The following is a 24,409-nucleotide window of genomic DNA, read 5'->3' on the forward strand; positions in this document are numbered from 1 at the left end:
CTAATCTTATCAAATCCTCCAAAACTCATAACTTATCACGTCATCAATCAAATCATCAAAATCACCACAAATCATCAAAACATATCAAAATCATGCATATATTATATAATTATAATATAATTGCCTAAACTCGATTAAATAACGATTAAACGAAAGTGGGCGTTACAACTCTCCCCCACTTAAAAGATTTTCGTCCTCGAAAATTTACCTTAAGTAAACAACTCTTGATACGACTCCAGCATCTTACTCTCAAGCTCCCACGTCAAGCTTTCACCAGTCGCTCCCGACCAAACGACTCTCACGAGAGGTATCTCCTTGCCTCTCAACGTCTTCACTTTACGATCATCAATCCTCAACGGTAAAGTTTCTACCGTAAGGTTGTCTCTAACTTGCACATCGTCACTCTGAATTACATGAGATGGATCCGGAACATACTTTCGAAGTTGCGACACATGGAAAACGTTGTGCAAATTCGCAAGATGCGGTGGTAAACCCACTCGGTAAGCCACCGTTCCAACTCTTTCCAATATCTGATACGGACCAATGAACCTCGGGGTCAACTTCTTTGACTTCAAAGCACGTCCTACACCAGTCATAGGAGTGACTCTCAAAAACACGTGGTCTCCTTCCTGAAATTCAAGGTCTTTTCTACGCTTATCATGATAACTCTTTTGTCGACTCTGCGACGCCTTCATTTTCTCTTGGATCATCTGAACTTTCTCAGTAGTTTGCTGAACAATCTCTGGTCCTAAGACCACTCTTTCTCCTGATTCAAACCAACACAACGGAGTTCTGCATCTCCGACCATACAAAGCCTCGAACGGTGCCATTCCAATACTAGAATGATAACTATTATTATAAGTGAACTCGATCAACGGAAGATGACTATCCCAAGTTCCTCCTTGCTCAAGAACACAAATTCTCAACAAATCCTCTAGCGACTGAATTGTCCTCTCCGACTGACCATCTGTCTGTGGATGATACGCCGAACTCAATCTCAACTTCGAACCCAAGGCCTCTTGCAAACTTTTCCAAAATCTAGAAGTAAATCTTGGATCTCTATCTGATACAATGCTCGAAGGAATACCATGCAGCTTCACAATCTCTTTGATGTAAATCTCTGCCAACTGGGCAACAGGGAAACTAATATTAATAGGTAGGAAATGAGCTGACTTCGTCAACCTATCAACAATAACCCAAATTGCGTCGCTCCCTCTCGGAGTATTCGGCAAACTCGTCACAAAATCCATCGATATACTATCCCATTTCCATTCTGGCACATCTAAAGGTACCATCATCCCAGCAGGTTTCTGATGCTCGACTTTCGACTTCTGACAAACTAAACAGGAATACACAAATTGTGCCACATCTCGTTTCAAACCAGACCACCAGAAAATCTTCTTTAAATCATGATACATCTTCGTAGCTCCCGGATGAATACTCAAGCTACTTCTATGACTCTCTTCAAGAATCATCTTCTTAATCTCTTCATTGTCTGGGATACAAATTCTTCCTCGGAATCTCAACACACCTTGATCATCGATTTTAAAATCACTGTCTTCAGTCTGATCTCTAGCAATCAACAAGTCCACAAACTTTACATCAACTTTCTGTGCTTCCTTGATACTTTTCAGAAATTCACTATCAATCTTCAGCATATCCAATTTCACACTCTGAGGTGTCCATTCACAAACCAAACTCAAATCTCTAAACTGTTCAAGCAATTCGAACTCTCTGACCATCATGGCGGACATATGCAATGTCTTCCTACTCAAGGCATCTGCAACAACATTAGCTTTACCTGGATGATAATCCAACCCAAAGTCATAATCTTTCAACAATTCGAGCCATCTTCGCTGTCTCATATTCAATTCCTTCTGATCGAACAAATACTTCAAACTCTTGTGATCACTAAACACTTCAAATCTCGAACCATACAAGTAATGTCTCCATATCTTCAATAAACCTTCTATAGTAACCAGCTAAACCCAAGAAACTTCTAATCTCTGTAACGGACTTAGGAGTCTCCCACTGTGATATCGCTTCAACTTTAGACGGATCCACTGCAATACCATCACCAGAAATAACATGGCCTAGAAAACTCACTTCTTTCAACCAGAATTCACACTTAGACAATTTAGGATAAAGTTTCTTCTCTTTCAACACTTGTAAGACAATCTTCAGATGCTCAGCATGTTCTTCTTCAGTCTTGGAGTAGATCAAAATATCGTCGATAAACACGACCACAAACCGATCCAGAAATGCATGGAAGATGCGATTCATATACTCCATAAACACTCCAGGTGCATTGGTCACACCGAAAGGCATAACTTTATATTCATAGTGACCATAACGCGTTCTGAAAGCTGTCTTCTGCATATCTTCATCTTTTACTTTAATCTGGTGATAACCTGATCTCAAATCAATCTTGCTGAAAACTCGTGCACCCACTAGCTGATCCATCAAATCATCAATTCTCGGAAGTGGATACCTATTCTTGATAGTTACCTTGTTCAACTGTCGATAATCAATACACAACCGCATACTACCATCTTTCTTCTTTACTAGCAAAACCGGCGCTCCCCAAGGTGAAACACTTGGTCTAACAAACTTCTTCTCAAGCAAGTCTTCCAACTGTTTCTTCAACTCAAATAACTCAGAAGCAGACATACGATAAGGTGCCATCGAGACCGGCTTCGTTCCAGGAACAAGATCAATAGAAAACTCAACTTCTCTCTCTGGAGGCACATCAGGAATCTCATCTGGAAAAACTTCAGGGAATTCACACACCACCGGTAACCTATCAATCACTGCTTGATTCTCAATAGATAAAGAAGCCATCAATGAAAACATCAAGATACCATCGCGTTCCAGTTGCTTCAGCTGCTTAGTAGATAAAAACTCTGCACCACTTTCCTCTTCGACGGAAGAGAAATGCACTGACTTGCTAAAACAATTAATAAGAACGTGGTTGTACTCTAACCAGTTCATACCCAAAATCACATCCATACCACTCAAAGGTAGACAAACTAAATCCATTTCAAAATCACGACCAAACATAGACAAAGGACATTTCAAACATACGAGAGAAGTAGTCACCGAACCCTTAGCTGGAGTTTCGACAACCATCTCTCCATTCAATTAAAGCACACAATGTCTGTACGATTGCAATCAGCCACCACATGACCCTTCTTACCACACCGGACACACTTCTTGATTTCCTCAGGACAGGCGTTGCTCTTGTGGTCTTTCTCACCACAATTGAAGCACACAATCTCTGCAGCATCCTTCTTCTTAGGCCGCCTAACATCGACCATCTTCTGTTTCCCTTTGTCAGCGGGGGCACTGTACGGCTTAGGACGACTCTGCTGTCCCCTGCCCTTCCTCTCATTCACTACCTTGTAGTGAGCCTTGGTATCCTCCTCATAGATCCTGCAGCTGTTAACCAAATCTGGAAAAACTCTCAGCTGTTGATACCCAATCGCCCTCTTGATGTCGGGCCTCAGACCATTCTCGAATTTGATACATCTCGAGAACTCAGCAGTATAGTGCGGGTAGAACTTCGACAGCTCCACGAACTTGGCAGCATACTCTGTCACAGACATATTTCCTTGCTTCAGCTCAAGGAATTCGATCTCCTTCTTCCCGCGAACATCTTCCGGAAAGTATCTTCTCAGGAACTCCCTCCTGAAAACGGCCCAAGTCACAACAGCTCCCTCCTGCCCAAGGGTAGGCAGAAGAGCAACCCACCAGTCACCAGCTTCCTCGGCCAGCTGATGAGTACCAAACCGAACTTTCTGATCCTCCGTGCACTGCATAACCCGAAAAATCCTCTCAATCTCCTTAAGCCACGTCTGGGCTCCATAAGGGTCATAACGTCCTTTGAAAGTCGGAGGGTTCTTCTTCATGAACGTCTCCAACATCCTAGCTTCAGCATTCGCACCGGCATTCACGTTAGGTTGTTGTCCCACAGCTTGGGCAACAGCTTGTAGAGCAGCAGCTAACGCAGCATCGTTTCTTCCAGCCATTTCCGAGATTCTACAAAAGTAGCAACAACACCATAAGATAGTAATATAAATATTACTAAGACTCGACACGAATCTCTAATTGACCGGACGGACCGACCTGCTCTGATACCAATTGTAACACCCCGTTTTCCCAATATGAAAATTTCTTAAAACATTTATCAGAGTAAGCATCGTAAACAACGGGATATCACATAAAACGTAATCCAAAACAGTTAAATAATAATTTAACCAAAAGTCGTAAACATTGCAGCGGAATTTAGTTCATAATCCATAAATCAGTTTGGCACGTAGGCCCCATCAAAATATCTCAAATGAGTTAAATCAACTTAACAAAACATAATAAATGTTCAACATCATAAAACATAAACATGATAGTCACGTAAGAGAATGAAGCATGCATAATCATAAAGCCCCATCCCGTTACGTATCAGAGCGACCTAGACGACACAGTGAAGGCAAGGCCACTCACGACGGAATCAGCACACTAAGCACGATCACCTGCACGTTACCCACGGTCGAGGTAACATTCAAACAGAAGGGGTGAGATTTCATAACAGAATAACATTAATCAATGCAATAAAGAATCATGAATTAACATCCTAATTAATCTTGATCATAATCAATTTAAAACATAATCATCATTGTATCTTTAATAAGCATTTATCACGTAATCACAAAATTAATCATCTTCAACAATATAACGTTATCACGTAATCACATAATCAATCATCATCAACATAGCATAATAGACATGACAATGTGACAATGCTCCTAGACTCCGTATATGCATGTGGTACCAATCGTCATCATAAGTATAAATATACTTTAATCGTGCGGAGGACAAAGCTCCTAATAAAACGTGGTGAGGACTAAGCTCAATGATATGCTATGCATGGACTCTTAACAACAAAACATCGTAATCATCGTAATCATGTGCATTCAATAACTTGAAGCAAAACGTCATCATTTTCATTATATTCATATATAAACATTGCATACTCAGTTAAATAACAGCAGCAGCATAGTCAAGTCACATAACAGCAGGGAGATATCAATATATCAATAGCAATTCAATAGAATCATAATCATTTCAATTATATCTTGCATAATGCATAATACATTAATCATGCTCAATTAATATCAACATATCTTAATAGCTTTACAGACTGCATTAAACGTTATCCTTAGGTTTCATTACCAGTTAGGGGTTCACTCTTGATCAAAAGGTGCGACACAGATCGCACAACCACTCAACAGCTACATTCTGGACTTGCTCGCGAGGCGAGAGTTCTCACTCGCCATGGCGAGTACCACTCAGATTCCCAACTAATGTTGTTTTGGGTTCATTCCTGTCCTAAAATCATTCCTAATCATCTCTAGGTATGGTTAGGCACTTAAAGGCACTCAAGGTCCAACTAAAAAGTCGAAACTACAAAATATGACATGCACTCTGCCTAAGCTCGCGAGGCGAGGAAGGGTTGCTCGCCATGGCGAGTTGCACCAAACAACTCGCGAGGCGAAGGGAAAAGGCTCGCGTGGCGAGCGATGAAGCTCATCACTCGCGAGGCGAGGATCATAGCTCGCCGTGGCGAGCGATGAATGTCGCTACGGCCAGGCTTCCTAAAATCACAAAAATTCATCGATTAACATGGTTCTAAGTTTGATACTGATTCCAAAGTTTGTCCTAAACATTATCTAAGGTCCAGGAATACTTTCTACATCAATCTAACCAATATCCACCGTTTGTTCTCAAATTTTAGGGATTTGACCTAGTTTTCGTTTTCTCCATCTAATCCTAATTCTTGCTAACTAATCATCAGAATTACATTCACTAATGTTACTGAGTTATTAGTCCCACCCTTACCTGGTTATGAAGAAAATCGCAGCCCTCTTGGTCTCTTGCTCCTCTCTAAGCTTTTCTCCCTTTTCCAAAAGTTTTCACGTACAAAGTGTTTTTTCTAAACCTAGGTTTATTCTTTTATATCTCTCCTTAATAACTTATCTTATTTCACTTTCTCCCCCAAAACTATCTAAAATATCAAAACAGCCCTCAACTAAATATTTTTCAAATCTTTATTTTATTTAACAATAAAATAAATTCTCTAATCTTATCAAATCCTCCAAAACTCATAACTTATCACGTCATCAATCAAATCATCAAAATCACCACAAATCATCAAAACATATCAAAATCATGCATATATTATATAATTATAATATAATTGCCTAAACTCGATTAAATAACGATTAAACGAAAGTGGGCGTTACACTTTTGGGTTGTGCAAAAATTATCGATCGAGCCCGGGCGACCACACGGGTTCGCCGGGAAGTGAAACTGCCCCTGCTTGTTAGTTGTTACACATGTATTGTTATGCTAAGTTTTAAAAGCGTATATTCATTTTAGTTATTATGTGATTTTGCTTGTTCTTGTCATCTTGGTGACATTGTGTATGAAATCAAATTGTTGTCTTGGAAGTGGAATCTTAGTCGTCTAAAGGAGATAGATTGTCTGTTAGTTGAGCTAAAACTTATGGACTATAACATTTAGTATTACTTAATGATGTAATATACAGTTCTCGGCCAAAATCGCAACTTTTTATTAAGATAAAGGGCCAAAATATCTTATTTCTCTAAAGGTAGAGGATCAAAAGAGCATATTTCCCTAGAGTTAAAGGGTCAAAAAAGCATATTTCCATAAAGATAGAGGGCAGAAGTTTTATTTTTTTATTAGGGGGCAAAAATCGCAACGTTTTGAAACATAAGGAGATAAAATTGTTGGTCTATATGGCTAATGAGGTTGCGCGCTAGAGGGGGTGAATAGCAATTTTAAAAGTTTTACGGAGTTTTAGCAAAATCGATTTGAAATGTTTTGACTAATTGAAAACAAGCTTGAACAATCACAACTATTACAAAAAGTTAAGACTATGTGCCAATGAGATTTACAATAGAATTGAGAGGTTCAAAATGTAAATCTTATTATAATCAAATATTAACAACTCTTGAAGAAGTTGCAAAACTAACAATTTCAAATCCAAACCTATAAGAAAATACAATAATCTATCAATAAAAAACACAATGTATATGCAATTGATGAATTGGATAGAAATTAGATCAATTTTTATCAAAAACTACTTAGATCAATTATCAAATTTCTACACTATCAATTAATCAATTAACATATACTATTAACGGAAATTAAAGAGGATAAGGAAAAGAGAACATCACCGATATTTTTATAGTTGTTCACCCTTTCGTCCTCTCTTTGGGCTACGTCAACTCTTCTTGGTGAAAAATGTCTCCACCAAGGTCATCCACTAATAGTAACAATGTTGAATACAAAAGTAATTACAAGAGTTCCTTGAAACTATCTTAGTTCTTCAACCCCTACATAAGCACTCCCCCAAACGTCAAATAACCTTTGAATTTTGTGCTTCTTGATGTCTTCGAATCCTCAATATACCCGTGCAACCTTTCGAACTCTTCACTCAAGCTCTTCGATGCTACGTTCGGAAAATGGATCCCCTTGAACACAAGAATAATTAGAAAGAACACCCAAGACCTTTGGATGTGGAAATGAGATTATTCACTTCACTTTGGAACCTTGATTAAGCCCGACCAATTTCCTCTTACAATCCCTACTAGCACCCTAGCAAATCATATGACTCAAAGTACAAAGTGATTCTAAGAAAAAAGTGTTTAATCTTTAAGAATTTATGAACAATGACTTTTTCAGACCTAAAGAGAATAGATGCAAATGATTCAATATTTTGGAAACATAGTGAATCGATCCACTTAATGTACTGTGAATCGATTCAGCCAGCAAAAATACAAGGCAAAAACCTATGAAGATTGATATGATTCAGTGTAAATCTAAATCGATAAGTTTGGTGAATCGATTCATTTGAAGTCAAAAATTTCATATGATACGATTCACACTCTTATGAATCGATTCAACGAATAAGAAGATGAGATATGACTAATTTTTAAATAAGCTAGCAATTCACATGACACAAGTGAATCCTAGAACAATGAGACATAGATGTTGGGTGCTTTAACAGTATTATATACTTAATAGGCAAAATTACACAATTAGTCCCTTAACTTAATTTTAGGTAACACTTTCGTCCTTTATCTTTTTTTTTTGTAACGATTTAGTCCTTTATGTTATAAAATGACACTATTTTATCATTTTTTTATGAGATTTTTTCAATGAAATTTGATTTCTAGGCTAGTATGATGACGATTTGCGTTTGTCTATGAGTTTGATGATTTTTTTTTTTGAAATTTTTGATTATTTTTTTCATAAAAAGGATAACAATGTTGTTATTTTATAACATAAATGACTAAATCGTTACAAAAAAATAAAATAAATAAAGGACGAAAATATTAGCTAAAATTAAGTTAAGGTACTAATTGTGTAATTTTTCCTACTTAATACTAAGAGCAAGATGATCATCAAAATGTAAAGTAAAGAATATCATCAAAAACGAAAACTGCATTTAAGCCTAAATTTATTATTACTTTTTTTTTTAAGGAGTTTATTATTACTTTTATTAAAACCACTATTATTTTGATATGTAACAAACAGAAGGTTTTACTAAAGAATATCTCGATAACGCTTTGATGGTGGTTTCTGAATTCGATTCAATGATCACATTGTGCTAGCTATTCTCAACCGCAGCTGGTGAAATAACAGTTTTGAAAACCCTAATTGCCGAACCTAACGATGCCCTCGCTGCTGCCACCATGTTTGCCTTTCACTCGTAAACTACAACGCTCTGAACAGGTAACACACCTCACATGGGTTTTTATTGTTTGTTGATTTTTTTTTTCTTTTCATTCTTGTTATCATAATATTTTGTGTGATAATTTTTCGAACTTGTTGATGTCAATCGTATGACGTAAATGACCATTTACATTTTAAAATAAGGTCGCAGACAGTCATGTGGTTCATAGTAAATTAGGTTATGTATGGTCAGAGTGTACATGAAAATATAAAGAATTAGTATATGAAAATGTGTCTAATGATCAAGATAGTACATAAAAATATGAAGGTAAAATCTCCTTAAAAATCTTAGAGCCATCAAAAGAACAAAGAAAAAGAGAAACTTTAAAGTATGAATATAAAGCTCATTTACGAATTTTATTACAAAAGTCTGTGATGAGTTACAAAGTTTGTGGTTGAACACAACTGTGGTTTGCTAACTCAATCACTCAATCAGAGGTTCGTTATTTGCCAGCTTATACTATCTTGGAAGATGATTATGATCGAATTTTCTTATTAAAAGAAGGAGGGATTTCAGTTAGAAAAAATAATATGTCAAATAACCAGAGAAAAATGTGAAGTATGGTTATCTTCCATTTATTGAGAGGACGCTCACAATCTTTTTTTGAAAGCTAATAAAAAAAATTTGAAAGAAGTGATGGCATGGATCTTCTGATGTATTGTGAGGAAGCAAAAAATAGTTGTTCTTAAAGTATGCTTATACTCGTGATGAAGAAAGAAGGTTAGAGCATATTTGTTGGTCTCCTGCTTCTTGTTTTGATTGGTACCAAAAATATGGGGATTTTGTATTTGATAGTACATACGAGGTTAATTCTTATCAAATGTCATTTGTGATTTTTGTTGGTATGAATATTCATGAAAAGACTATACTTTTTAGATGTGCACTCTTACGGAATGAAAAAACATCTACATTTCGTTCGTTGATGAAGGTAAATTCTTTATATAATTTATTTATTTGTTTTTCTTTATATAACTTGATAATTTGATGTTTTATTAATTAATAAAACAAATATAAATGCTTCCGATTTTTTTGTAGACATTATATCAGAAGTCACCGAAGACTATATTAACTAATCAAGATCCATGGATGATAGAAGCAATCTCAAAAGACTTTCTATCAACTAAACATAGTTTTTGCATATGGCACACCACTTTTAAGTTTAGTTCTTGGTTTAATTCTATACTTAGATACAAATATGCAAAATGGTGTTCTCATTTTTTATGATTTTTATAAGTTAGAGACACATGAGGAGTTTGAGCATCAATGGCTGGAAGTTGTTGCTATGTATAACTTGCAGTCAAATAAACATGTGAAAGGATTCTATAAAATAAAAAATTATTGGGCATTCGCTTATCTTAGTGACTATTTCTTTGGTGGGATGACAACCACCAGAAGATCAGAGAATATTAATGTATTTATCAAAAGATTCATCAATTCTCACAAAAGTTTAGCTGACTTAGCAAAACTGGTATGATGTACTATTATTTTTTAATATATTAATTCTTATTGTTTCTAATCTTATTTATTAGCTAATTTAAATTAATTTTAGGTTGATATTGTAATTGATGATATTAAGCAAAAAGAAGAACATGATATAATGTTGGAAAAAGGAAAAGGGTCGACTATGTTAGGGTTCTTATTGTCACGAGTACAATTAAATCATACTATTCTTTTGGTTTAATAGCATCAATTGCAATATCAATCTGAAATTAATTTAAATTAGTTAATACATAAGATTAGAAATAAAAAGAAATAATATATTAAAAAATATTAGTACATCATACCAAGTATTAAATGCATTGATATTCTCTGATCTTCTGGTGGTTGTCATCCCACCAAAAAAATAGTCACGAAGATAAGTGAGTGCCCAATAATTTCTGATTTCATACAATCCTTTCACATGGTTTTATGACTGCAACTTATACTTAGCAACAACTTTCGGCCATTGATCCTCAATCCTTTCTTTATATTTTGCATATTTGTCTCGAAGTATAACATTAAACCAAGAACTAAACTTAAAAGTGATGTGCCATATGCAAAAACTATGTTTTGCTTATGGCAAGTCTTTTGAGATTGCTTATTTCATCCATGGATCTTAATCAACTAATATAATCTTCGGTGACTTCTTCATCATCAAAGATATAAATGTCTACAAAAAAATTGGAAGCATGCATATGTTTTATTAATTAAAAAAGCATCAAATTATCAAGTTATATAAAGAAAAAATAAAGAAATTAGATAAAGAATTACCTTCATCCACCACCGAAATGTAAGTATTGTTTCATTCTGTAAAAGTGCACATCCAAAAAGTATAGTCTTTCCATGACAATTAATACCAACACAAATCGTAAATGGCATTTCATAAGAATTGATCTTGTATGTAGTATCAAATACAACAACATCCCCATGTTTTTTGTAGCAATCCAAACAAGAAGCATGAGACCAAAAAATATGCTTTAACCTTATTTCTTAATCAAGAGTATAAACATTTGGAACAACTCTTTTTTGCTTCCTCACAATACTTTAGAAGATTCATGACATCACTTCTTTCAATTTTTTTATTAGCTTTCAAAAAAAGATTGTGAACGTCCTTATCAATAAATAGAAGATAACCATGCTTCACTTTTTTCTCTAGTTTTATGATACGCATTATTTGTCAAACTGAAATATTAGAAATCGTGGTTGGGCCTAATAAACCCCACAAAACCGGCTTGTGAGGTGAGGATTGCCCCCACTTATAAACAAATTGTCATGCCAACTCCTTATCAATGTGGGACTCTTCACACACCCCCTCACGCTCAGGATTACACATTTGAAGCGTGAACATAAATGACGGGTTGTCCGATAACGGAAACCTGATAACAGGTGGCCCAAAGAATCGTGAAGAGGCTCTGATACCATCTTAGAAATCGTGGTTGGGCCTAACACAACCCCACAAGCCGGTTGTCCATTGTTGTAGGACAAGTATTACAAAACAAATCTTCAATCAAATCCTCTCAAATCACACACAAAATTACATCACTCCAAAGAACGCAAAATACGGTACAACTTCATATGAAGGATGTCGTACTACATGTCTAGGTCATCTGGTACAAAATCTTGCCAGAAAATATTGTTTTAACAAAATGAAGTCAACTCAACAATAAAAAAACACAACGAAAATTAAGAGTATAATAGGAAAACGACTTATTATTTTGGATATCACTTATAATTTTGGACGGAGAGAGTAATTAATCTATACATATTTAGGGAATCAGGCTTTTCCCATATGTCTTTGATGCTCTGGTTTGGCCCCTGGCGCTTGTGTTTGCCTTCCTTTACTGCATATTGGTGTAATCATTTCCAATACATATATAAAAAAAAAAAAAAAGGTTACGAAAATAGAGGTGTCAGCTTTCTGGCAAAATTTAGCTGTGTATAAACGATATTTACATATACTTGGGAGTTTTTGTATTGAATTACTCGTAAGATAAATCGATAAATGTTGTAAAATATGTTGGAACAAAATGTGTTTAACATTACCCTTTGAGAGTTTTGATGATAACAAGGTATTAAAATTGTCAATTGGATATGCTAATATTTGTTCAAGTGTACAGGACCATAGACAAAAATTTGGAATCATTATTAGGTTCTGGAAGAACAAAAGAGAGCAAAGGAATCAACAAAAATGAAGCTTAAAGCGTCTGAAGAGAAGTGCTACTGAAGTCAAAGTGCTCCTGAAGTGACGACGTCGTCAGAAGCAAGTTCATCAGAAGCATCCCATCAGAAGCTGAAGATCACCAGAAGCTGTAGTTCATCAGGAGATGCAAGACTTAAAGTTTCAAAGGTTGTTCAATGGATTTAATCTCGTCTAATCATTTCAGAAGACTGGAAGAGTGAAGCAACGACTATTTTGAAAGGATTTGAAGGCATTGGATGCCTGTTCTTTGAAGAGCGTTGACAAAGTACAATTGTACGAAGTGTACAATCACTACCTCCACTACTCAGTTTGCGTCTCTGCTACAAGACAAGAATAACAGATCTGCCTGCAACAATGTTCCTACATACTGGGAATGGATTTGAATTTGATCCTTCATAGGACAATAACCATATCAGGCAAAAGATCATTGGTGATTAATAAAAGCTTCAAACGACTCTATTTTGATGTGTTGGCAATTCACAACGTCTCTTTCACAACTCTATATAAAGGAGTGACGACTTAGAGAATGGCAAGACTCAACAACAATTTGAAAGCGCCTAAACTCTGTCAAAACTGTTCTGCATCAAAAGTTCACTTAGAATTTCTTAACAAAGTTCATATCTTAGAAATTCTAGAGTCTTAAGAGTTTTATCCGATTTGTATTGTGAACACCACTGATTGTATATCAAGTGTTCAACCTCAAACATTTTTCTTTATAATTCTGTTTGAATTTGGAAGTCTCTTGCAGTTGTGCTTGAGCATTAGAAGTCTCTTGATTGTGTTCAGGAGCATAGGAAGTCTCTTGCAGTTGTTCTTGAGCATTTGAAGTCTCTTGCTAGTTTTAGCAGTGAGCAGTTGTAATCAAATATTACATTTTAGTGAACTCTCCTTGGAAGTGCAAGGGGGACATGACTACTTCCGGTTTGTGAAAGGAACCTGTATAATTGCTTTGTGTCTTTCTTCTTTCTCTCTCTATTTTATCCGCTGCTATTTAGTTCTCAAAATCACTTCAGAAGCATAACTCTATTTGCTTCTGATCAGTGTTTTCAGCTTAGGAGAAAACAAAGAAAAAGCTAACACAATTCAACCCCCCTTCTTGTGTTTTTCTCACCTTCAAAATAGACCTCATTGCTGTTCAAAAATACCTTATATACTATAAAAATAATTTATTTCATTTATACGATCTTTTAAATTATTTTTGAAAAATGATATAGTTTTGTTCCTAACCAGTGTTTGAGCATCAACATACTATGCCGAAAAAGGGGGTCAACATACTGAATAAAAGATATTTAATATGTTAAATTGTTATTTTTGTCAAGTAGTTTAGTGATTAAAATCTATCTTTAAGATGAATAAGTGGAGTGTCCGTAGTTCAATCATCGACCTTTGTATATTACAATGCATTATTCCTACCAACTGAGCTTTCTTCACGGGGACTAACGCGTCAAATTTTTTATATCAAGCAAATTTTTTAAAGATTCGATTCCAAATAACAAAGCAAATTTTAGATTTTTAGGGTTCAAAGTGTTGACTTTCGAGTAGACTGAGTCAGAAATAGTAACTGGATTTTAGAAATGGTAACCCAGTTTTAATGCACACCCCTATTGGTGTTTACATTTCAGAATAAAAGTTTATTCTACAATAGATAATTGTATTTCAACTAACTTCCTTTTCAAATTCAAAATGGAGTTGGGGGATTTGCATTATTCAAAGGTAATAATTATTACATTGTTTACAGATGTTGAAATAAGGAAACCTTCGTACATCTAGATGGTTATTTATCAGACACTGTTGTCTGAAGCATTGTTGAGGTAGGAGATTACAAGATCAGCTGCTTTGCAACCCGAGGCAATTGCTCTACCAACTGAGAGTCCCCCTCTGTGATTACCTACAAAATTTCATTATTCATTAATCATCCATCGAACATAATTAACCACAACTTTGAACGTCATTGCCCATAGCTTTTTAAGTGTATATTTCAACAAACTGTGGTTAATGAATACATATATATTTAAACGCCAAAAAATCATGTACATTTAAACACAATTTGGATGGTTAGTGGATATATATATGTAGAGATTTTCTTTTCCCATACAACACCCTACAACGTTTCGGATTTCATAATCCTAACCAGATGTGGAGGGTGGGAAAGGAAACTATCATATATGTATATTTGAGCACTTGAAAATTGTGGTTAACGACATTCAAAGTTATAGTAGTAGATGATTGATAAGTTGGACACTTAATTACATTTATGAACTACTCAGTGAACGTAACTAATCACATATTTAAAGTGTGTTAACCATTCAAATTTATGTCAAAATTTGATATGAAATTTGTGTCAAAGATATCGTTTTTCTTATATAAAAAGAGGTCTTCATTGAAACTTTAGCATTCACAACATTACACCAGGGGCCTCATGCCCTAATCTGACTTGAAGCGGCTCCACCCACCTCATGTTAACTTAGACGGAGCCGCTGGTACACTTGTGAATGCAAGCAAAGTTTGACTTAAAGAGTAGGTTGCATAATTGTTACTAGTTAGCATATCATGGTAACATGATTAATCATTTATCTACCACTCATTTGACACTCTCTAACACTCATCGGTTGAAATCCATGTGAGTTCCACTAATTTACCTATATCCTATTCATAAGTGGTAGGACCCATATTCAAAATAGCAGGACCCATGTGAATAATAGAGAACACTGAAAAGTGAGTGAGTTGTTAACACTCTTCTTTATCTGCCGACCAAAACTATTTGTATTTGAAGCATTGCCATAAGAACTTACCAGCATAGAAAAATCCAGGGAGATCTTTTTCCATTTTGTCAATTGCTTCAAGAACTGACCCATAGTTATGACCATATAAAGGAAAGCCTTTACTCCAGAAGAAATGGCTGCAATTGTTGAGTATAATTAGAAAAATAGTAAAGAAATATTGAAAATAAATAGATGACATACTTGACGAATGCAGGCTCCCCCTCTGCTCCCAACAGCTTTCTCAGGTCAGAAGTGACAATTTTCGTAAGCTCGTCACTGGAGTAAGTAAATGAGAAAATTAGTAACGAAAATGTAATCAAGAAAAGAAAACAAAATGACAAGCCAACAAGAGTGTCTATTGTCACTCCATTGCCATTCCCATTTAATCAACTTCTGTGTAATTTATCTAAACTATTAGTTTGAATGAGAGTGAGAAACTGACAATTGACAGGCATGGGATCGCAATGGATACATATATGATTGTTCAAAGTACATGATTAAAATCAGAGTATAATAACAGTATAGGTACGTAACGTTGAAGCTTGAGCAAGTTCCCTGTTTCGTGTTCCTCCTATGAAGGTGGTATAGAGATGCATATCACTGGGTGCTCGATCTGGAAACATCATAGAAGAAAAAAGTGTACCTGTTGTGCAAAAGAAGTCAGAACTTGGAAGTTATTTCAGGAATAGTTTGACCTATTTTAGTTTTCTTGAGCTTAAGGCTTATAAAAGCATTACCTAGGGTTTTAAAACCATTTTGTTGCTCTTTTGAAGGAACAAGAACTCCAAATCCCTCCAGAGGTCTCTTTACATTCTCCTTTTTAAAGGTGGTTATTAAGACTGAGAGTGGTAAATAGGTCACCTGCAATAGGTGTTAATGCTGTTGTTAAAACAAGAAATAGGTTATAGCTTGTTATCATGATCATTTGCCCTTACTGATAGATGTTGCTCTGACTCAAGCTTTTAAATTCATATAAATATTTTATTAAGTTATAGATTTTATTATGATCCTTACCAAGCAAGCAGTGATGGTGCAAGAAGAGCATGAGATGCCATTTTGAAAATGTAATCAAATAAATTTAGAAGTAAATCAATTGAAATCTAGGTCGAGTTGAAATATTGTATACCTCAGGAAGAAAATTAAGTGGGAAGGGGTTTCCCTTTTTCTTGATCTGGATGTCTCTGACGTTACCAAGAGGAGCCTGTGTCATAAAAGGTCCCAAGTCTAAAGTTATAAAGAGTAAGAATGTGTCTCTGTTTGGAAATAAGAACTTCAGAAACCAAGTCAAATAAAGCCTCATATCGTGCTTCGTGAAAAAAATGTAGCAGAACAATGCTTGAATAATGCTGCATAAGAGTCGGGGGAGCTTTTAGATTATGCAGATTACAAAATGCAGCAATAAAACTTCGACCCATATCTCCATCAATAGACAATTCATGGTTAAACTCTCGAGTAAACTCTTAAACACTTGTGAGTTTACAATCCTAGATCACAAAAATCAGTTAGCTCCCATGTAAACTCTCTTTTGGTAAACTCATACATTGTCGTGTAAACTTTGATAAAATTTTAAAACTGAATTTTACTGGGAGTTTACAAGTAAGCAATTCTACAATAGTTTGGCCTTAAAGTGTAAAAAAATTTGTCAACATTGTATGGCATCTGGTTTTAATTATATGTGCTGCAATATATATTGACCTTAAAACCTTTTGTTTTGATTAATTTAGCTAAAAAATAAAGCATGTGCTCGAAAAAAATTGTATCACGATTAGGTCAAATTATGCCTTGTTGTTCTGGGGCAACTATTATGCCTTGAGATGGCTTGGTTGTTTCTCTATAATTTCATTTATTTTTTCACAATTTCTGTTTGGTCTTATAAAGTTTACCTATTTAAAAGTTACTAATCAAAGTGTGCTTTTTTATTAATTTTTAAACAAGCCATGATTTTTGTCTTCAAAACTTCTAATAAATACTTATCTATTTAAAAATATTTATGCTTTATTATGGGGTGGAACTTTTGAAGTATTGTTGTGTTAATGGTATTATATTATGTATATGACATAAATATAGATGATGTAATATTATTTTTAATATTAGGTAAACTCTTACAAGCTTACAGAGGCTCTTGAGAATTGACCTGGACTCTCGAGTTTGTTAACATCAGGTTCTATTATAGATTTAACATATTTCTAGACAAGATTCCTGCAAATACCTTTTGTAATTAATTTTTTGAGAAGTGCAAAGTAAGATTAGCATTGGTCTGTAAGACTAGCAAGCAACAGTCAAAGATGCAATCACATATATAGCACTATCAGGTAATAATATACAATAATATTCAGGTTCCCGGTTCCCACTTCGAACAAAACAAAATAACTTCTTTTCACTTATCTTGGAGCAACCCATCCTCAGAGAAAAAAAAAATACATTCTACGATTTGAATTTTGTCATATTACGGCATCAACATCTTGTGTTTTTCGGTTCACTTGTTTGTCATATTAACATGTTCATACATAATTTGAAGTATTCGGGAAAGAACAAAATGGAAAAAGAAGGGAAACCATACTAACCGTCATAATTACGGCATCAACATCTTGTGCTTTTCGGTTAGAAGTACAAGTAATAGACCAGTTTTGCGATGGGGAACTTCCATCATGACTGTAAGCTAGTGTCAGAACCTTCGCATTTAATTTAATGTCATCTTTGCCAAGCTCTTTGCACAATGTATCAGTCAGTGTCTGTGCTGGATACACAGTTAAACAAATGAGATGAAATATATGTATCAATAAGATGAAAACAATATTCAAATGGTCAATGGCTCTAATCAAGCACAGGACAAGCTTTCGCAAAGGATAAATATTTGCACAATGATTCAATACCTGCATCCCACCCTGAAAAGAAAATGAACCACGCTGGTGCTTGTTTTTTCTTGGTACATCTTTAGTTTCTCCAGCTTTGTCCTTTTTTCCAAATACGCTGGATTGTAAAGCCCCTGCTATAATGGAACCAAACCTGAAACATAGAGGATACACCACATAGTAACCAAGAAAGTAAAGAAAGAAATGATATCTTACATTTCTAGGGGGACTCAGATTGGCTCATAATTCATGTGAGTACAAGAGAAGAATGCTCTATAAGCCCAATGGTGAGGAAGGATTTATTTGGTTGGGAAGAGAGAGGTAGGGTGATCAATTCGGTAGAGAAGAGAGAGCAGGGGAATAACAGAAAGTAATGTGGCCTAAATACACAACTTCGACATAAATATTTCAATCAAAACAGATCAGAACAATGATTCATGCTCACCAGATCATGCGGTTAAGCACAGAACTTTGACATGTCTAATAGTTTTTGATAACTAATTGTTTTAGTTTTATAGATTTAATTCGTATACACCAGTCAATGTAAAGATTTTTTTATAATATTAATCAATTATAATCGTGAGTTCATTAAAAATAATCGTGAGTTCATTAAAAATATTTGATTTCAATCACAACAACTTTTAAAGTCACACATACAATTGGTTGTGATTTATTGACGGTGTATCAAAATCAAACTCTTGTTTTATTCACTGAGATATAACACACAAATACATCGACTAAAAGTAAACAGCACAAGGAGCTCCGTGACCACAATTTATTTATATAGATATCAAATGAAAATATGAACTGAAGAAAACTAAGACTAGAAAATTTGAATGCCAGTAGCTAAATAAATTTATAGTACTATAAGAAAGTTGCAAGCAGTACCTTTTCTCCAAATTCCATAGCTCTGGGAAAGAATGGCGGATCTGTTTGAAATTTATGAAAGGTATTAACATTTTATATTATTATCCAATATTAATATGACAAATATTAGTATTTACAAGTTGTTACAACTAATTTAATATGAAATATGTAAAAGTATTTAAAACTTTGAGAAGCAACTCACAGAAAGAGACTCAGGGCCTGCTGCACTTGTACCTCCAACAAAAGGATCAATGAGGTAGTCCACGACCTTCAAATAATTGTTTGAAAAGAAGTAAGAAATAGTAGATAAAAATAATAAATGATATCAAAAATATATTATGATTTTTGTATTTATTGTATAGGCATATAATATCATATTATAGCATGTACTAATTGAATAATATCTTTCTTCGTTATCATCGGTGGTAGGCTTGATCATTTTGCAGTGAGACCGATCACTCTATTTTTCATCTCCATTCGGCTAATTTGTATATATCGTATTGTTTATCTCGTTGAAATTGTTACTCAGAGCTTTATTTTGGTGAGACTATGCAAATAACGCTCATATGTGATAATGAAGCAGCATTGCATATTGCCTCTCATCCTATTTTCCATGAGACGATCAAACATTTTGAGATAGATTGTCATTTTATCACGGAGAAGATAACATCAGAAGACATCACCACGAGCTATGTCAACTTTAAAGACCAACTAGCAATTGCCTTCACCATATGACTAAGAGGTCCTTCATTCAATTATTATCTATGTAACAAGCTTGGTGCATATGATTTCTATGCTCCAACTTGAGGGTTAGTGTTGAAAATACATTATGATCTTTGTATTTTTTGCATAGACATATCATATTGTAAAATATCATGCAAATAGGAGTAATATCTCCTATAACTAATTTGTTTAGTGCCTTGAGCCTATATAAAATGGACTCCTCTATGTTGTTTTTTTTTTTTTTAAGGACTCCTCTATGTTGTTGAAATACATGGTTTCACAATATTATGTCTCTATTTTCTATCATTTAATAAATAAAAGGATAGAGAATGTACATAGTGCATTGTAGACATAGAACATATTAGCCATAAGCAGAAAGGAAAATGGGTGACTTGTGACATATACCTCTTTCCCAAAATGGCGTTCGAAGAATCTACTAACACTGCGAGAAACAAAACAAAATGCTAAAGATGTCACTTCTGCGCTATATTAAAATATAAATTATACAGAGAGCAAGGTTTTATAGAACTAGGATCCATTATTGAGGTTTAGCACACCTTTCTTCGGAATTTTCATCACGCACGGCAGATGAGTCACTTCTTTTCCACATAAACGGTTCGAAAATGACCTGAATCTGCAAAATTAGAAAGGTAAGTGTTCAAGCTATCTTTCCTGAGCTAGATAAATGAATAATATTAAGTAGCTATATTTAGAAGAGGTACTCAACTCCACAAACACAATTAAAAAGAATAAGAAAAACATAAGAAAAATAGCATAATAGCAATTATTATTATTATTATTATAATAAAATAAAATGAATAAGTTTTTCATCATCTTCCTTGAGTGAATCGCATTACAGACTCCTGTGTCTTAGAACTTGGGGTAATAAGTCAAGTCATAACCTCAAGAGCTAGCTCGAGGGGAGGGTTGTCCGAGCTCCACAAGTTCTACATAGTTCTTATATCTGATTGTAAGATTTAGAGAGTGAGCTTAAAAAAAAAAAGATTTAGAGAGTGAGAGAACACAGCCTAAGTGAAACCCTCAAAGTTCTGTTAACTTATCTATATTGTAAAAAGAGGAATTGTTCTGTAGTTCACTCCGATGATCTACTGGGTCCTATCAGTCAGACAGTTACCACAGAAATTGAAGAAACGAAAGATATTGGCAGATGCTATGTGAGGTATATCCCAAATCTACCTTTGGAAAAAGTTATAACGGGAAACAGGAAATGTGATAGAACGGATTGCAGAGGAGTGTTTGAGGAGTGTGTGAATGAAAACATGTTTAAGTCACGTTAATCAAATAGAAAGCGTTTCGTGCCAACAAAAGAGAAAACTATGAAAGCTCAAAACACTTGGAGATTCTTAGAGATGTGAGAAAGAAACCTTTGATTGTGCAGAAAGAAGTTTGCTCTTCAGTAGTGCAGCAGGATTTGCGGGTACCTGATTAAATAAGTTACCACATTTCATTTTGTGACACAAATTTCTGTCAAATCAGAAAACCAATTTCCGAAGTCCAATTATTTCAAAATGGACTAATAAAAACGCAGTTTAGAATGACAGAAGTTATTGGCAAGACATACCAGAACTGGTGTCCCATTTTTCACAATATAGCGCTTATGCTGTGACAATGGCTGTAACAAAATACAAAATATCAATCTTATAAACAGAACAAATATGTAATCCCCAGTAGATCAATCACCAATATTCCTAAACTTCCAATTTCAATAATAAAATCTATATTCTAATTCAATTAAAAGAGCTAAAGTTTTAGCAGCTAAAAACGTTTTAAAGCAGTCATCAGTGGAAAATAAATTAAAGAAGATTGCTTTATATTATTGAGAAAACATGGTCTCTCATACAAGGTTCCAGCCCAAAATATGCTTACATATTGTTGTTTTTCATGAAGTCCAAGAGCATCAATCAAACCTTTAACCTCTATTTCATTTTCAGTCTGCAAAAAGAGGACAAAACATGAAAATTAAGAACTTATTATGTTACTATATTAGAATAAAGTATCAACTAAAGGGTATATTACAAATAAACCCCAAATTCATTTTCAGTTTTTATACATGAAGTTTATTTTGCAATACATAACCCCCTCAAGTTTAGGTTGGATTAAAAAAATTAAATAGTGTTAGTTTCACATCTCATAGGTCATGTATGAAGCATGTGCTATCAAAAGAAGAACGATGATTAGCTTGCAAGATAACATACTCGCTCTTAGCCTACCTATGGGATGTCAAAACCTACAAATTTGATTTATATTAACCCAAAATTCAGGAGGGTTGTGTTATGCATTAAATTCGAAAATGGCTGGAAGATAGGGTGGGTTACTCATAATTTTTCCAAAACTAGATTCAACTTGTTAGAAATCCTCCTCCTCAAAAATAGAAGATGCTCATGAAAATAGAGTCCACATGAATATTAATAATATTGATTGAAAAATCAATGGTTTGGAATTGATATTTTATTGACTACAGACCATTAGATAATATGATCCAACATCAATGGATTTGAGACAAATCTACACTCTGAACGGAATTATTCAACATTTACTTGCATATACTGTAAATCTAAAGAGCTATGTACACTTGTACTAGTAAACTTACCATTGTATTAGCTCCCTCGTCCCAAACTAGCCCATCTCGAGAAACAGTTCTTAGCCTCCCTCCAGCTCTTCCTTCAGCTTCAAATACAGTTACATCTAGACCATGTGATTTCAATTTGTAAGCCGCAGCAAGCCCACTTGGCACCAGAAAACAAAGTTAGACAGCGCGATTGTCATGAATATTATCAAATACATCAATGGTAATAATGTGCATCATGGAGTATAATATAGATTAGAGCATACATACAATCATATTAATTCAGGCAAATAGCATTCATGAATACAATAGAGCATACAAACTGATGAGCTGGTGAGGTGTCTTGTTTGTCCAAAAAAGTATAAAACAGAAGGAAGAAAAGGGATTGGTATTAAGAATAGGAATTCTGTAATAGAGGAAGGGGGCTGTCAAGAGGGGTTTGGGTTGAAGATACTAAGAATAGGGAAGGAAACGTTAATACACTCAGTTACGAACTCTATTGCACCAACACTTCTGATTGAAGGCGTGTCTGGTGTCCGATACCAACACATGCGATTACATTCAATTATGTCATTTTCTCAAATTACTGCCGGTGTTGGCATTTCATTGTTAATGTTGTGTTCGTCTTGGTGATTCATAGGTTATGTGGTATACCATTCATCACTAGTTGAATTTAACAGTCCATATCACGTTCCAATTGCAAACGATCATCTTTTTTCAGCCAAATAGCAATTATGAAATAACGTGAAATCACATTTCATCATTCCTTGTAAATTCATTTTTCATCCACAATCTGCCACACAATGCAATCAGTTCCCTCGCACATACTTTAATTTGTTATAATATATGATATTCAAAACCCTCACAGAACTTGAAGGACAAGACCTCGTGTTAAGGGCGTGTTTGGAATCATTGAGTTTGACGATTGTCTTCATCTTGTAGCTTATTATTTATCTGCTTTTGATTTCCATTCAAGCTTTCCATAAACTCTGTCTGCTTGTTACAGTTACCAGGTCTGTAGCACCAACACTTCTAATTGAAGGCGTGTCTGGTGGTGTCAGACACCAACACATGTGATTACATTCAATTATGTCATTTTCTTAAATTACTGCGGCGAACCATAATTCCGTCAAATTTTTTTATTTAACACTAAAAATTTAAAAAAAAAAAAAAAAAAAAAAAAAAAAAGAAGAAGGTAAATTTAAGATATGAAAAGTTAAACAACAACCGTACCTTACACCAGCACCAACAACAGCAACTCTTTTAACAGATCCTGCAGACCAATTAAAGAATTATCACACATCATCTAAGTCAACTAAACATGAACCTAGACATATTTTTTCTTCATTTTAATTATGAAGAGATTGATAATTGTTATAATGAGAATAAATTGAGGAAATGTGAATGAACTGTGAGTGTGAGAGAGAGAGAGTTACTTGGATTATCATCTTTTGCAGAAGAGGCCATCTCTGACTCAGCTTCCGTCCAGTATGGTTTAGCTTACGCGCGGGGGTTTTGACGTTTCACCAATGCTCGGAGATGTGTAAGCTACTCTTTGAAATCAAAACATTGTTTGCTGTTACATAGGTCCCTGACTCAAGATTAAATATAAATAAGTCTCTAATTCTGCACTTCCGTTAATCCCTGACGTTAAAAAAAATCTATTAAGTGATGATGTGGCGCATACGAGGTGTCACATGCACCAAAGTGAAAGTAGAAAATGGTCACTTTAGTCCCTGGACCAAAAATCATATCCCCAAATTGAATATCAAATCCCTAAATCCGAAAATCTTAAATTCTTAAATGTCATCTAATATCTTTTTTTTTTTCAAAATCAATCTTCTATTAAACACCAATCTAATGTTAGGTATCTGACTGTGCATACTTACTACCAGTTAGGTCCCTGACAGTAAACACAAAATTAATTTCACTCAAGTCCCTGGCTATTAGGGACCTTTTTGGCTTGGAAGCTGATCTTGAGGCAGGTTTGGAGTTTTATAGTAGTGTCATAGTGTTGTGGTTCTGTTACCTCTCTCCCTTTAGTATATAATGGCATAAGGATTACATATATAGAGAAATGAATTATGAACGGTGTGTTTAATTATAATCACTTTAAGTATTTTT

General features: G+C 34.7%; 1 protein-coding gene across 2 annotated transcripts; it reads right to left on the reverse strand.

Annotated features, from left to right (window-relative positions):
- Positions 1-14,080: 14,080 nt before the first annotated feature.
- LOC11437846 (protoporphyrinogen oxidase 2) lies at positions 14,081-23,860 on the reverse strand. Of its 2 annotated transcripts, none has more exons than XM_003622154.4 (18): positions 23,722-23,860; positions 23,519-23,558; positions 22,310-22,445; positions 21,586-21,651; positions 21,281-21,331; positions 21,084-21,140; positions 20,256-20,332; positions 20,104-20,140; positions 19,178-19,243; positions 18,997-19,037; positions 18,130-18,262; positions 17,821-17,988; positions 16,383-16,457; positions 15,994-16,117; positions 15,791-15,899; positions 15,458-15,532; positions 15,287-15,393; positions 14,081-14,382 (listed from the first exon to the last, which is right to left on the reverse strand). In XM_003622154.4, the coding sequence occupies exons 1-18, from the start codon at positions 23,750-23,752 to the stop codon at positions 14,276-14,278; spliced, it is 1,500 nt and encodes a 499-aa protein (XP_003622202.1). In that variant the 5' UTR covers positions 23,753-23,860; the 3' UTR covers positions 14,081-14,275. The 2 variants fall into 2 exon arrangements, with proteins under 2 accessions (XP_003622202.1, XP_024626364.1); XM_024770596.2 differs by having other exon boundaries at positions 18,997-19,034; positions 19,175-19,243.
- Between the last annotated feature and the right edge of the window lie 549 nt (positions 23,861-24,409).

This window comes from Medicago truncatula, chromosome 7, assembly GCF_003473485.1.
Source record: "Medicago truncatula cultivar Jemalong A17 chromosome 7, MtrunA17r5.0-ANR, whole genome shotgun sequence".
NCBI classification, from domain to species: Eukaryota; Viridiplantae; Streptophyta; class Magnoliopsida; order Fabales; family Fabaceae; genus Medicago; species Medicago truncatula.

Excerpts from the sequence above, each read along its gene's own strand:
- LOC11437846 (XM_003622154.4), bottom strand. The coding sequence starts at position 23,752 with ATGGCCTCTTCTGCAAAAGATGATAATCCAA. Across the intron at positions 19,038-19,177 it reads CAGGCCCTGAGTCTCTTTCT|ATCCGCCATTCTTTCCCAGA; the intron begins GTGAGTTGCTTC and ends AATTTCAAACAG. Across the intron at positions 14,383-15,286 it reads CCCTGGATTTTTCTATGCTG|GTAATCACAGAGGGGGACTC; the intron begins GTAAGTTCTTAT and ends GAAATTTTGTAG.